Here is a 15,000-nt window from a genome sequence, read left to right on the forward strand (position 1 = left end):
CTGGCATGTTTCGCTACACAAAGTCCATTCTTAGGACCGATATATTCTACTGTATGATAAAATTGATAAAAAGTTCTTGGCATCGCACTTTCTAAAGTCCATCCGACCGTCAAACAACAAGACCCATGTTTCAATCGCTATAACCGTCCAACCGCTGAATCGTCGAAACTGTTCTGCGACCGTCTCAAGGAGAAGTTACCTTCTCTGCTTCCACTCTCCGCACCGTGGATAAGGCATGGCGTGGATTCGTCTGGGCTACGCATGATGCAGCGCAGGAAGCATTCGGGAAAGTGCCCACTGGTTCTGCTCCGAAAGCAAGCACGAACCCTCGCGTTGCATCCTTATCCACTGAACAGAAGAATCTGCACTGCCGCATAAACGCTGAACCTGATCCAGAGCAACGTAAAGCTTTAAAGATTGAAAGATCTGCAAAACTCCACGAGATTCGAAGGATACTACAGAAGGAGGGCGAGCAATATTGGCAACGTAAGGCTGTTGAAGTAGATGCTTTACGCCCTGACCCACGGTCCTACTTCAACGCCATCAACAACTTACGCCAACTACGCTCTGGGAAGAAGGCTGCGCCTGTGCGTCTTGCTGACGCAGACGGCAGAATCATGGCAGACATCTCATGGAATCTTAATGCCTTTAATGAATATTATGAATCGGTATTTTACACTGATGGCCAGCCACTCGACCTCAGGCAGCAATCGAATGAGGAAGATCCATTCACAATCGAAGAAGTACGGTCTGCAATTATCAAGCAGAAGTCTGGTGGTGCTGTCGGTCCTGATGGTATCAGTGCTGATGCTTTGAAGTCAGCTAAAAACCTTTTCGCACCCTGGCTGACGAATTTCTTCAACGCTGTTCAAGCTACAGAGTACTGTCCTGACGACATGCGCTGCGGCCTCATCGTTCCCATCTACAAAGCCGGCAAGCCTCTAGGACATCCAAAAAGCTACCGCCCCGTTATGCTCCTTTCCGTCGTCCGTAAGATCTTGACGTCAATACTCACTCGACGACACACACTCCATGTGCAGTCATATGTGGCAGAGAGCCAAGCTGGTTTCCGCCCTGGCAGATCGACCACGGATGGTGTCTTTTACGCCAGGACGATGTGTGAGCGCGCACTACTTGGCGACTGGTCATATTCATCGGCACTATTGGACTTCAGCGGTGCGTTTGACACTGTCATTCGTCAGGTTGCTCTGGAGAGGTTAGCCACTGCTGGCGCACCAACGTCCACCACTGCAGTCCTAGTATCAAACACAACAGCCCGCACGAAGCTTGGTAAACAACTAAGCAAACCATTTCCAACAAACATCGGCGTCGTCCAGGGTGACCCAATGTCACCAATAATGTTTATAACTTACGCCGAAGGTTCCATGCGTAGGATCCGAGAGCAAGCTCTACCCGCGTCAGACCTACCAGCAACTTTCACACAATACGCAGACGACACCACTGCCCATCAGAACGAGCGATCATCTGTGGAAGAAACCGTCCGTGTGTGTGAACCCGTTTTCTCGGATGACAATCTGAAGCTGAACGTGGCAAAAACTCAATATTTCACTGTGACCAAGGAAGATGATTCCTGGAAATCGGTGAAGCTGCTGGGGAGTATGCTAGGCACAGCAGAAGACATAGCAGCTAGAGTGTCTGCTGCAAATCGGGCATTTGCAGGCATTCCATGGAAACGCCACAACCTGAATTCCAGGCTGTGTATGTTTTCCTGCCTGATATTGCCTGTCTTGCTGTATAATTGTGCGCTTTGGACCTTATCGCAAACATTAACCGACGTCGTCAATGTATGGCACCGGAAGAAACTACGTACCATCATTGGTATCACGTACCCACAACGAATCTCGAACACAGCGCTGTATGCCAGAACCGAGCAGACCCCACTATCCCAAGTCTGCAGGCAACGGAGACTGCTGTGGTTCGGCCATGTAGTGAGGGAAGGCGAAGAATCGTCCTCTTTCCAAGCCCTCCTAATGTCGATCAACACAACAGACATACGACGACCCCGAGGACGGCCACGTCTGAGATGGATCGACGTTGTCAAGAAAGACTTACAATGCATTAATCTGTCGCTTCTGGATGCTGTGCAATCTGCTTCTGATAGAGCTGCTTGGCTCGAAATTGTTAACAGATGCGTTGACCTCATGCAATGAGTGAAATGCGAACTGTCATTATTATTATTATTATTATTATTATTATTATGATAAAATTGCTTGTAAGAATAAATGTGCACTTGAAACCCATGTTATGATCATGAAAACATGAGAGTTCATTCTTGTAGGCAGTACATGTATATTCTTTTACACGACCATGCTATAACCGATACGCACTGTACTTGTTGTTGTGTATTGTGTGTAATCCATTATACTGTGTGTTAATATCTCCATAACATCAGCCTCTCTTGTATGTAGATACTCTTCTTCATTGCCAGCAAGCAGATTTCTTTCTCCATAGTGTAATGTGTGTGTGTGTGTGTGTATGGGTATGTGTGCGTGTGTGTATGTGTGTGTGTGTGTGTGTGTACGTGTGTGTGTGTGTGTGTGTGCGCGCGCGCGTGCGCGTGCATGCGTATGTGTGTGCATGTGTATGCATGTGTATGTGTGTGTATGTATGTGTGTATGTGTATGTGTATGTGTATGTGTGTGTATGTGTGTATGTGTGTATGTGTGTGTATGTGTGTGTGTATGTGTGTGGGTGTGTGTATGTATGTGTGTGTATGTGTGTTGAATGTTACTGCTACCGCATGTACTATTCTGTTCTATTGTAGAGAACGTATCCGATGATGATGTCGATGAAGAGTCTTGCTTACTCGCTGGGAAAGTTCCTGGAAATGCTCTTCTACGCCAACGCTAGCAATGGTGATGACCGTGAAAAGCAGCAGAGTGCTGATGACAATGACTATGCTCCTGCTAGTGCTCACAGTGGCGCATCAGATTGTAAATGTAAACACACCGCCTTTCATGACAGTGTGCTGTATTTTGGATGCAAGGATCAAGTAGCTATTTTTGAGTAAGTTTCTATGTCGAACCAATAGTAATTTAAAAGCTGAGAGAAAGGACCAATGAATAGGAATAGCACGAGTAGTGGCAATCCATCAATTGATTCAGGTTATGAACTGTTCACATGTGAAGATGTATTCTAGTGAGATATTAGCCTCATACCCATTGATCCACTCTCTTCTTTTGAAGGAGTGGTATTATTACCATGTATAGGATATATGCCAAGGCTCAGGTTTTTATAGGGAATAAAACCTGTATAAAAACTGAACGGCAGCTGAGATTTTTATAACTTGTTTTTTTTCCAGAGTCCTCCATTCTTTTTCCACTGACGTTGTTGTTCAGAACAACGAAACGTCTGGAAAAGTATCTTAAAAATATCTCGGTCTAAAAAGGATTTTATCTGGTTGTTATTGCCTATGTTAGGTTCACGATTTCACATATGTACGCACTCGCACCCTTGAACTCACCTTTACAGGCGCGCACTCACTTTCACTCTCGTACTCACCTTTTCAGGCGCGCACTCACTTTCACTCTCGTACTCACCTTTACAGGCGCGCACTCACTTTCACTCTCGTACTCACCTTTACAGGCGCGAACTCACCTTTTCGGGCGCGCACTCACTTTCACTCTCGTACTCACCTTTGGTCTTAATCTCAGGGTCGTGGGTTCGAGCCCCACGTTGGGTGCCAATGTTAAGATCAGGCACAGTCACAATGGGACGAGCGGATCAAGTCGACAACGACAAGGAATCTCAGAGGTTCGGTAGAGGATAAGGTAAGGCAAGCAAGACAAGGCAAGGCAAGCAAGACAAGGCTAGACAAGGCTAGAAGGGGGCCGAGCAAATGTTCCAGCAAGAGCTTATCTAGGGCCTGGGTAGCTATGGAGATAAATGTGCTATAGCGCGAGTCCAGCTACCCAGGCCAAAGAAAGAAAAGATTAGGAAAAGCAACAAAGGTGAGTACGAGGCTGTGAAGGTGAGTACGTCGAGTGCGCGCCTGAAAAGGTGAGTGCGAGAGTGAATGTGAGTGCGCGCCCGAAAAGGTGAGTTCGCGCCTGTAAAGGTGAATACGAGAGTAAAGGTAAGTTCGCGCCTGAAAAGGTGAGAACGAGAGTGAAATTGAGTGCGCGCCCGAAAAGGTGAGTTCGCGCCTGTAAAGGTGAGTACGAGAGTGAAAGTGAGTGCGCGCCTGTAAGGCGCCGGTCACACATGCAGGCGGCGACACCGCTTTTGCGGCTGCCTCCAACACGCTGGCAGTGGGCGCTTTTGCGGCTCTTTTCTGCTGGCGGTCACACATGCAAAGTCTTTGGTACGCACGCAGCTTCACGGGTCTCCACAGGTGTCGTAAAACTTTTCTCTGAAAAAGACTGTAGCCTCAAAATTCCTTTCCTGCGCTGGTATGGATCGCAGAAACGCCCGGAATCGCCGACTACGTCGTGACCAGCGACTGCGGAGAGCTATGGAGATTGCCTCAATATTCATGTTGTTCAATTTCTCTTCGTTTGAATCTTGCGGAAGCTCCTTGAGCATCGGTGGACGCCTGAGTCGAGTCCCATGTCGGATGGTTGACCTCGAAATAGAGGTAGAGGAGCAGTTGCTCTTGGTCAGCAGTCCACTTCATGACGAGAGATGAAAAACTAATTTGTCCAAGATCCAAGAGATCCAACAACGACAACGCCGCAAAAGTTGCACTACCGCTTTTGTGTTTCGCCACCAATTTTTTGGTTGTGGCGCTTTTGAGATTGCCGCCGTGGCGCCAGTGGCGCCAGGCGCAGTATCCATGGTGATCCGGGGATATCCCAACTTTTGTGGTGCAGCTTTGGTGGTGTCGCAAAAGCGCCATGCATGTGTGACCGGCGCCTAAAGGTGAGTTCGAGGGTGCGAGTGCGTACGAGTGTGCGAGTGCGTGCATATGTGAAATCGTGAACCTAACATACCACCCCTGCTTGAAAAAGACTCCGCGTCCACGTGGAGAAAAGGAAGGGGGAAAATTGCAAATAGCTCGAATATACAGACATTAATTTTATGGGACAACAAAAAATTTAAATTGACCTGCGAATAATTGCTGAGGGAACAAGGAAAATAGTTAAAACAGTAGTAAGGGGCCGTCCAAGGTTACCAATAATATTTTCAAAACGAAAAGTTTTCGTTTGGGGGTGGGTGGGTTTGATGGAGTTTCGTTTCGAAAATAATTATTGAATGCAGGTGGAGAATGTCTAGTTACTTCTGGGTGTCGAAAATTGACATCAATATTTTATTGGAATTCATTTTACCTGCAGAAAAGATGGGTGGGTGGGTGAGGGCTGAAAGATACTAAAACTTTTCGTTTTGAAACAATCGGTAACCCCGGACGGCCCCTAAACACAATCGTGAATGTAATCAATATTTTAAGATGCATACAATGTCGTAAATCTTGAGGCGATCTAAGAATAACGATAAGGACGAAGACGAGGAAACGACAGGCACCCCGGAAGACAACTTCCGAAGCGCCTGCCCGCACACGCAACACCAAGGAAAAGGACGACGACAACGAAACGACAGGCACCCCGGAAGAAGACAACTTCCGAGGCGCCTGCCCGCACACGCAACACCAAGGAAAAAGACAACGACGAAGAAACGACATGCACCCCTGAAGACAACTTCCGAAGCGCCTGTCCGCACACGCAACACCAAGGAAAAAGGACAACGACAAAGAAACGACAGGCACCCCGGAAGACAACAACTTCCGAAGCGCCTGCCCGCACATTCAACACGTCCACACACATATACGCAAACAAAACACAGGCATAACGGTGGACAACAAAGGTACAGGCGAGCGCGTGGCGTGGCGAAATCTGTCGAAATGCGGGCTGTATACTAGAAACAAAAACAGGAATATCAGTAGGCGTTAAACAGTAAGGGAATAAGCAAACGCATGGCGAGGCGAACTCCGTCGATCTGCGAGGAAGCGACAAAGAATTATTCGTACACGAGACAATCCTCAGTTGCACATTCGCTCAGAAAAGAGTAAACGCGCGAGCAACATCATCGGGACAAACGGACTAAGACCCACAAGACAGAAAAACCGCACGCGCAAATGATACAACCCGCAAGTTCAAAAATAGAAAAAAAGAAGAAAAGAAACGCACCCACAAAACAACAACAACAACAACAACAACAACAACAACAACAACAACAACAACGCACACACAACATGGCAAGGGAAACACAATGGCTACAAGTCGGCACAAAAAACGATTAGGACAACATTAGACAGACAATCAGGACCAGGACATCACCAGACAAACCAACGGGGGGAGTGGTCATAAACCGGACCCCGACGAGGAAACACATGACGAGGACGACGATTGGGTGGAGGGCCAGTCCAGTGACGGTACGGCGCGTGGCGGGGCATGGTCGGCATAGTAAGGCGGTGCGGTGGCAGAACGTCGGCGTCAAAGTATCGGTGTCTCGTCGGGCGTATCGTTCGTGGTCGTTGTCGAGGCTGCGGGCGTGGTCGTTGTCGAGGTTGCGGGCGTGGTCGTCGGAGCGGTGGTCGGTATGTGCGGATGTTCAGGCGATGGCGAATAGCCGTTATTAATTCCTCTGCTGATGGAGGGCGCGGTGGGATGATAAGGTGGCGACGCGCGGCGTCCAGGCGTGCCGACCTGATTATTCCGGGCGTCGGTGGTTGAGACGGAAGCACGGGCGTCCGCGGCGACGGTGCTTGCCGCACCCAGTCCTGAAATTCCGGCGGCGACCCCCATGGTGATATATTCCATGGCTCCAGCATGGCGCAGTTCGGATGCGGCGGCGGTGTTTGGGGCGGAGGCGGAGGCGACGAGGGCGGTGAATTCGGCGGGAGCGGAATTAAGAGGGCTGCTGCCATTTCCTCGTCAGGCGAAAGAGACATACTCGCTATAATGGTGATGAGTGAAGCCCCACACCCAGGACGAGAACAACGAAGCAAAACCACCGACCACAAACACCAAACAAAACAACACCGAATTAAAGGACACTTATCGGTAAAGAATATTAAATTAAGTCGGAGGGCGAGAACGAGTATTGTACGTGTGTGTAGGTGCAGCAAGTGTTGGTCGCGGAGACGCAGCAAGAGTTGTTCGTGTAGCAGGTCCCATTTGCGTCAAACATTTCCGAAGGCGATTTCGATGGACTGTGCAAGGCCGATGGCGGATAGGACTTAAAGGGGAAGTATACCCTAAAATCAAATTTTCACCAGTTGTAGTCTTCTGGGTGCTGAGTCGAATGGTCTTGGTCCGAGGAAGCTGCGACGCTCCCTTCCTACTTGAATCCCAATCGAACTCGCGCACTTCCACCGAAACTGGGTGACTGCGCCCTACTAGATGGGGATTTGTATGCAAAATGTCACTAAAAGCGCCATTTCGTTCTTATAAAAGCACGGATGACCGTGATTGGCCCATATGTTGTAGTCTTTTGGACGCTGAGTCGACTGGTTTTGGTCCGAAAAGGCTGCGATGCAGCGTTCCTCCTTTATTCCCAATCGAACATGGTTGAACAAGCGGTCACGTGCTCCTGGGTGCCCAAATCACCTGGTCACCGCGCCAGCAGGCGACAACTTTCACACCAAGGTTCAACTCGAGTTCAACTCGAGTGACAGGACTGCACCCAAAAAAGGTCAAACAGGCTAGTAAGTTGTACCCTGCAGGCACGGTGACCAGCTGACTGGTGTACGCAGGAGCACGTGACCACTTGTTCAACCATGTTCGATTGGGAATAAAGGAGGAACGCTGCGTCGCAGCTTTTTCGAACCAAAACCAGTCGACTCAGCGTCCAAAAGACTACAACATATGGGCCAATCGCGGTCATCCGTGCTTTTATAAGAACGAAATGGCGCTTTTAGTGACATTTTGCATACAAATCCCCATCTAGTAGGGCGCAGTCACCCAGTTTCGGTGGAAGTGCGCGAGTTCGATTGGGATTCAAGTAGGAAGGGAGCGTCTCAGCTTCCTCGGACCAAGACCATTCGACTCAGCACCCCGAAGACTACAACTGGTGAAAATTTGATTTTAGGGTATACTTCCCCTTTAAAAGAAGCCGAGTCATCTATCCACGTGGTTGGATGGCCTCAGTGGTTGGATGGCCTCAGCGATGTGGAATGATGGCCTTAGCGATGTGGAATGATGGCCTCAGCGATGTGGAATGATGGCCTCAGCGATGTGGATTGATGGCCTTAGCGATGTGGAATGATGGCCTCGGCGATGTGGAATGATGGCCTCAGCGATGTGGAATGATGGTCTTGGCGATGTGGAATGATGGCCTCAGCGATGTGGAATGATGGCCTCAGCGATGTGGAATGATGGCCTCAGCGATGTGGAATGATGGTCTTAGCGATGTGGAATGATGGCCTCGGTGATGTGGAATGATGGCCTGGGCGATGTGGAATGATGGTCTTAGCGATGTGGAATGATGGCCTCGGCGATGTGGAATGATGGCCTGGGCGATGTGGAATGATGGTCTTAGCGATGTGGAATGATGGCCTCAGCGATGTGGAATGATGGTTTTAGCGATGTGGAATGATGGCCTCAGCGATGTGGAATGATGGTCTTAGCGATGTGGAATGATGGCCTCAGCGATGTGGAATGATGGTCTTAGCGATGTGGAATGATGGCCTCAGCAATGTGGAATGATGGTCTTAGCGATACCATTTCCGTCAGCATCATCGCCTGGCTTTGTCACTGACCTCCATGCACCTCATAAGAAAATGAAATTCCCTGGCATGATCGAGAGAAATATATATGAATGATAGCCTAATCATGAACTACTGAGTTAGCTGAATACGTTGTTGTGACTACTATTAACTGCACCTACTAGCAATGTAAATGGTACTAACGATAAATAATTATACACGTATGTCTTCATTGCTGTGTGTGTGTATGTCTACATGTGAAGGTATAGCAATATTGCTCTGCTGGAAGTTATTGTTCCACCCATACTCATTGTACGTACTGGACAAGCAACACCAGAGCTTGCTGTTAACTGGAACAATGAGTTTCATTTGCTGGCTAAGAGGTGAGTTCAGTTTATTGTCATGCATTTTGGTGTGTATGTACATGTGCGTGTGTGTGTCTCTGTGTGTCTGTCTGTCTGTGTGTCTGTGTGTGTGTCTGTCTGTCTGTCTGTCTGTCTGTCTGTCTGTCTGTCTGTCTGTCTGTCTGTCTGTCTGTCTGTCTGTCTATATAATAGTGCATGTTATGTGTGTGCACGTGTGTGTGCGTGCATGTGTGTGTGCGTGCATGTGTGTGTGTGTGTGGGGGGGGGGGGGGGGTGGGTGTATGTGTGCTGTGAGCTATTGTGTGGTTGGGCTATCCACTGTTGTTGTGCAGTGATGGCCGAAACCGTCCGGTTGGTCAGGCCATGGCTGGACCAACTCTTTGGCCACCAACGGGTGTTAACTGCTCAGGAGGTCACGTGTACCCGCCATATCATACACAAACTGTATGAACTGAGGGGGTCACGTGTACCTGCCATATCATACACAAACTGTATGAACTGAGGAGGTGCTATGGCCGGACCGATCCAAAACTACGTCCGCCGCTCCTGTTGTGCGTTTCTAGCTGCACCTGTGATGATGCTGTGTCATCATATGCCTATCAAGCTTTTGCCCCAAACTATTTATGTGTCTGTTTGTCTGTCTGCCTGCCTGTCTGTTTGTTTGTCTGTCTGCCTGCCTGTCTGCCTGCCTGTCTGTCTGTCTGCCTGCCTGCCTGCCTGTCTGTCTGCCTGTCTGCCTGTCTGTCTGCCTGTCTGTCTGCCTGTCTGTCTGTCTGTCTGTCTGTCTGTCTGTCTGTCTGTCTGTCTGTCTGTCTGTCTGTCTGTCTTTCTCTGTCTGTATAATATGTGCACACTGCGTGTTTAGGATCAATTTTGTGTACAGCAGTCTTGCTGAGAGACTGGAGGAGTTGGAAGCATCAGCTGCTGACGTACGCATCTACGAAGTACCAGTGCTGCGCGGTCATTGCACGGTAGGTTCTCTGTTTGCTTACTCTCTTGTTTCGCCTTGTTTGGATTGAGAGATATTTTACTCGCGTACGCATGCACACATGCTTGCACGCACACCTCCTCATCTCAGACCTGCCCATCGCGGAAGCGATGATAGCGACATAAGTCTAACATAACTGTTCACTATCATCGCTTCCGCGATGGGCAGTGTCGTCGTTGTCATCGCATCGACAAGAGGTTTTTTTGTCTTTTATAAGGTTTTATTATTGCTATTGATGTAGCTCTGAGCTACTGATTAGAGCAGGAAAAAACTGGTCTCTTCTCTAAGAAGAGACATGAAGAAGACTAGAGAAAAGGTGCTTGTTGAGCAACAAAATATAAAGTTGGCAAGTTCTTGCTGGGAACGGAGCTACATTCGGATCACTGGATCCATACTAGGCTCACGCGATTCCTCAGGGGTCAGCGTGGAGGTAGAAATAGCTGTGTGTACAGCCAGTAACGGATGTGTGTATACATAGGAGAGCAAGGGAAGCGCACCACGAGCTGTAGCAGCCAGAAACGGATACATGCGCAGAAAGGGGAGCACACCGCGACATGCACGGCAGCCAGAAACGGATGCATGCATACAACGGAGAGAAAGGAGAGCACACTGCGAGCTGCAGGACAGCCAGAAATGGCTCGGTGCATACAAAAGGGAGTCGCTTGGTGCCAAAAAGGGGCACATAAATGATCACGACTGATGTTCGTGACAGGCAGGTCTGAGGTGAGGAGGTGTGCGTGCAAGCATGTGTGCATGCTTACGCGAGTGTGCATGTGTGCAAGGGGGGGGGGTGCATGGGAGGGGGTTGGGGGGGGGGGTGCATGGGAGGGGGTTGGGGGGGGGGGGGGGAGAAGGGGTGCATGGGTGGGGGTTGGAGGGGGGGGGGGGAGAGAGCAAGGGGTGCATGGGTAAATGTTTGGGTATGTACGTCTTCAATACTGTGTTCCGAATCGACATACTGTGTTCCGAATCGACATACTGTGTATTTTCAGATTGAACAGCAAGACTTTCTCAGCAAACTGGAAGCTTTACAAGAGGAAGCTATGGCAGAGGGCATGCTACGCAAGCGTGTCCAGTCCATGCACACCAGCAGAAGAGCACGGATACGCAATCGTCCTACGACTTCTACTACTAATATTAGCAGTGACAAGGTTGTGACTCATCAAGGCGCATCTATGTCCAGTACAACAGTCACATCATCAGCAGCATCATCAGCAGCATCAACATCACTATCAGCAGCAATGAGTGATGAGGCCCTGTCTGATTCACTCAACCTACTGCGCAGTTCTATCTGTGCTCGTACTCGATTCTGGAATCAGACCTTATTGGAGATCTTTCGTAGTGAACGCCATCGACGAGCACTAAACAAATCGTCCACCAAGTCCAAGGCGACTCAGCAACAGTCACAGCAGCAGCAGCCACAACAACAGCCGCTGCTTCAACGGCGTTTGTCATCCACTGAGAAGGGCAATATTGGTGATGAGGACAAGGTTAGCTCTATACTCTCTGTCTATTTTCCTCCGTGTGTGTGTGTGTGTGTGTGTGTGTGTGTGTGTGTGTGTGTGTGTGTGTGTGTGTGTGTGTCCCATATGGTGCAGTGGTATGTGCAGCGATTTCCAATCGATAGGTTGCGGGTTCGATTCCCGACGACTATGGTCACACACGTCTTTCTTCTCTTTCTCAGACTCCTCCTGACTTTTCTTTCATTCTCCTGGGTGGTTACCAACAGCCAGTGCATGCTGGAGTATGTGGTGTGATGTGTGTGTGTGGAAAAAATGAAAAAAATGAAAAGACCAAAAAGTAGGGATTCACTGGCCAGAAAAAGCCACTTCATAGCTGTGTGGTGTAGACCAGGCTGGATAGTGGCGGTCAATTCTTCAGCCTTGCAAGCTGTTGAATGGTGCAATCCCAGCACAAGCTGCTATGGCTTCTGCTGTAGCATCGCTGTCATCGCCTCCGGCAATGGGCGTCCAATGGTCCAATGGTGTGTGTGTGTGTGTGTGTGTGTGTGTGTGTGTGTGTGTGTGTGTGTGTGTGTGTGTGTGTGTGTGTGTGTGTGTGTGTGTGTGTGTGTGTGTGTGTGTGTGTGTGTGTGTGTGTGTGTGTGTTGGGGTATGCCGGAGTATGCCGTGTGATGTGTGTGCGGGAAAAAATGAAAAAGAGACCAAAAAGTAGGGATTCACTGGCCAGGAAAAGCCACTTCATAGCTGTGTGGTGTAGACCAGTAGACCAGTAGACCAGTAGACCAGTAGACCAGTAGACCAGGCTGAATAGTGGCAGTCAATCTGTCAGCCTTCAAGCTGTTGAATGGTGCAATCCCAGCACAAGTTGCTATGGCTTCTGCTGTAGCATCACTATCATCGCCTCCGGCGATGGGTGTCAAAATGGTCAAATGGTGTGTTGATGGTGGTGGTGGTGGGGGGGGGGGGGGGGGGGGGGGAGGGGCATGTGTGTGCGTAATAAATAGCATGTACTGTCGTGGACATGGAAATCCGGCCTCACGTCTAGCGGCCGCAGGGCGCTGGCCATGCAGCCGTGAGTAAGCATACGGTTGATATACACACATTATGTACTGCAGGTCGCTGGTGGCATCGGATCAACATGTGAATGGCTTCATTGCAAAACGCGCTAAACGCCAATCTCATGCATATGGCGTTTTCGGTGTCAATCGAATCAGTAGGGATCACTGCATCTGGTGGCCAAAAAGAATTCTCCAAAACGAGACATATCCCACTGAAAATCAACGTTGAAGTTGACGTTCTACTGCAAAACGCGATAAACACCACCGATGTTTTCGAGCAAAGTGCGACATATCCTATCGCGTGGGCCAGCGTGACCTGTGACAAGCCAGCGAGTGCTGGCGCAGCATGTGGCAAACATCGCGACTACAAACTGAGTCTGTGCAAAATGTCGATGTCAGAGTTCAAAGTACAGTGTTTTCGTGTTGTTGCTTTGTAGCAGCTACATCTACGTTGTCATTTCGTTCTTTTTGTATCATCTCTCTTCTTCGTAGCTGTTGTTTTTTCGCTTTCGAAACTGAAAAGGGCAGTATGCTAGAGGCGTCAGGGAGGGACGACGCTGCTGCTGGCAGTGCTGTTGCTGCTGAGCTCCTTCAGAGTTCCGAACTCAGTGAAGTCGTTGCACTTGTATTTTCTAATCTCATAATACTGATTAGTCCGGCGAACTGGTCTGGTTTTGCCCGAAAATATTGAAGAATCACCTTGCTTTGGAAAATGGATGGCTCCTGATTTTTGAGAAAGCCTGTATTTGCATACATCACCCTACTCTTCTCATCTGCTAAGTTAGATTTGACCCAAACCCACCCAGTTGTTGATCACAGAAAATCGCTCCTCCTGGAAATTGGTCAAAATGGATTTATCTCGTTTTGCAATGAAGCCCTTCATGTGCACTTCATGCAACGACGTTCTGTACCTTGCTGTACCGCACTGAGGGCGCCTGTCCCGGTCATTCGACTGGATTTCTGGATTTCTGGATTTCTGGATTTCTGGATTTCCATGCCCACCACAGTATATACTTTTAAAAACGATTTTGTCGGGGGGGGGGGGTGCGTGTATATAATTATTGTACTGAAGATGTGTGTGTGTGGGCCCGCGCGTGCGTGCGTGTGTGTGTGTGTATGCTGATGTGTACATGTAGTTTTTGATGCTGCATTTTTTTGTTTGCTGTTAATTTTCATTGTTCGTCGTCCGCTGTTCTTTTTTGTCTCTGTTGTTGTTGTTGTCGTCGTCGTTGTTGTGAACAAATTAGCCCGATCTGGCTGTAGCAACTGAGGCTGGCATTACAGCCGGTGCAATGTCACATTCAGAAGAGAATCTCAACATTAATCTCAACATGGACTATTACGCCTTGGACAGCAACAGCAGTAGACGCCCCTCTCCACATACACCATCTGAATCACCAGTCCACGCTTGTTTCTCTGCTAGTCTTATTGCACAACCAGGCGCCCAGACTTTCCAGACTTTCCAGACTTTCTCACCGTCTGACTATCAAGACAATGTACCTACTGGCGGCAGCAGCAGCAACACTTCTCCAGATGCTCCACTCCAGCAACTCCAGCATATGCCAGTTCTGTCATCATTCCTGCAACGATCCCGTAGCAGATCTGACCCGTTGATGGCACTGAATTACTCTGTTAGAAGTATGCCAAGTCCTTCTGCAGGTTAGTGCTAGCAGCCTGGGGCTGGGGGTTAGCGGCTATTTACATGTCAGCACACGAAGCACAGAAGTCATAATTATAGTTTCGACTAGGCCTTTCGTACCATTACTCTTCAAGTCGAATACAATGGTGATTAACAAGGTAGCAAGCAAGTCCTTATAACCGGCACTTTGGCGGTCAGAGCATAATTAATGGTACGAAAGGCCTAGTCGAAACTATATGGCTTCTGTGCTTCGTGTGCTGATTTGCTTTCCTCCAATCAAGAATCTATTTCTATGTACTTGTGCAGTGTGCTACATAGTACAATTACCGGTATCTATACCGGTGGTATCTAGATTCTATTCTGATGATAGTAGCAGTGTTTATTGCATTCTTGCCAGCCTGACACTGTTTTAATGCTGGTTTCGTTGCTGCCACCTCTGCTGCTGCCAATGCTGCCACCGCTGCTGCTGTTCATGTTTGTGCTTATTTCTGTGACAGATGGGCTTGCAGGCAACACTGTTGGCAGTGGCGGTAGTGGTGGTAGTGGTGGCATTAGTAGGGCCGGTGCTGCTGATGTTGGTCTTGGCAATATGCATATCGCCGATGGTAATGATGAGTTGGAGAGCTCACCACTAGGCAAAGATTGGGTGGATGTAGCTAAGCTACAGCTGACTGCAGCCAGCACTAGCAGTGTAGACGAGCATGCTGCTGGTGGTGCTGCTGGTGGTGCTGCTGGTGGTGCCTCGCGACCAGGCAATACTACACCTATCAGTTCAATGTCCGCTGTTCATACTACAACTGTTGCTGGTGCTGGTGCTGGTGCTTC

The 15,000-nt window shown here is 49.0% G+C and overlaps 1 protein-coding gene across 1 annotated transcript in view; it reads left to right on the forward strand.

Annotated features, from left to right (window-relative positions):
- The window catches only part of LOC135819391 (uncharacterized), a 107,354-nt gene that overhangs the window by 68,910 nt on the left and 23,444 nt on the right, over positions 1-15,000 (forward strand). The window contains 6 exon segments of the mRNA XM_065332594.1: positions 2,786-3,027; positions 8,926-9,045; positions 9,893-9,998; positions 11,008-11,505; positions 13,784-14,195; positions 14,673-15,000. The exon segment at positions 14,673-15,000 is cut by the window's right edge and continues 710 nt beyond it. Coding sequence (XP_065188666.1) covers positions 2,786-3,027; positions 8,926-9,045; positions 9,893-9,998; positions 11,008-11,505; positions 13,784-14,195; positions 14,673-15,000 — 1,706 coding nt within the window.

The sequence above is a fragment of the Sycon ciliatum genome, chromosome 6, assembly GCF_964019385.1.
Source record: "Sycon ciliatum chromosome 6, ocSycCili1.1, whole genome shotgun sequence".
NCBI lineage: Eukaryota > Metazoa > Porifera > Calcarea > Leucosolenida > Sycettidae > Sycon > Sycon ciliatum.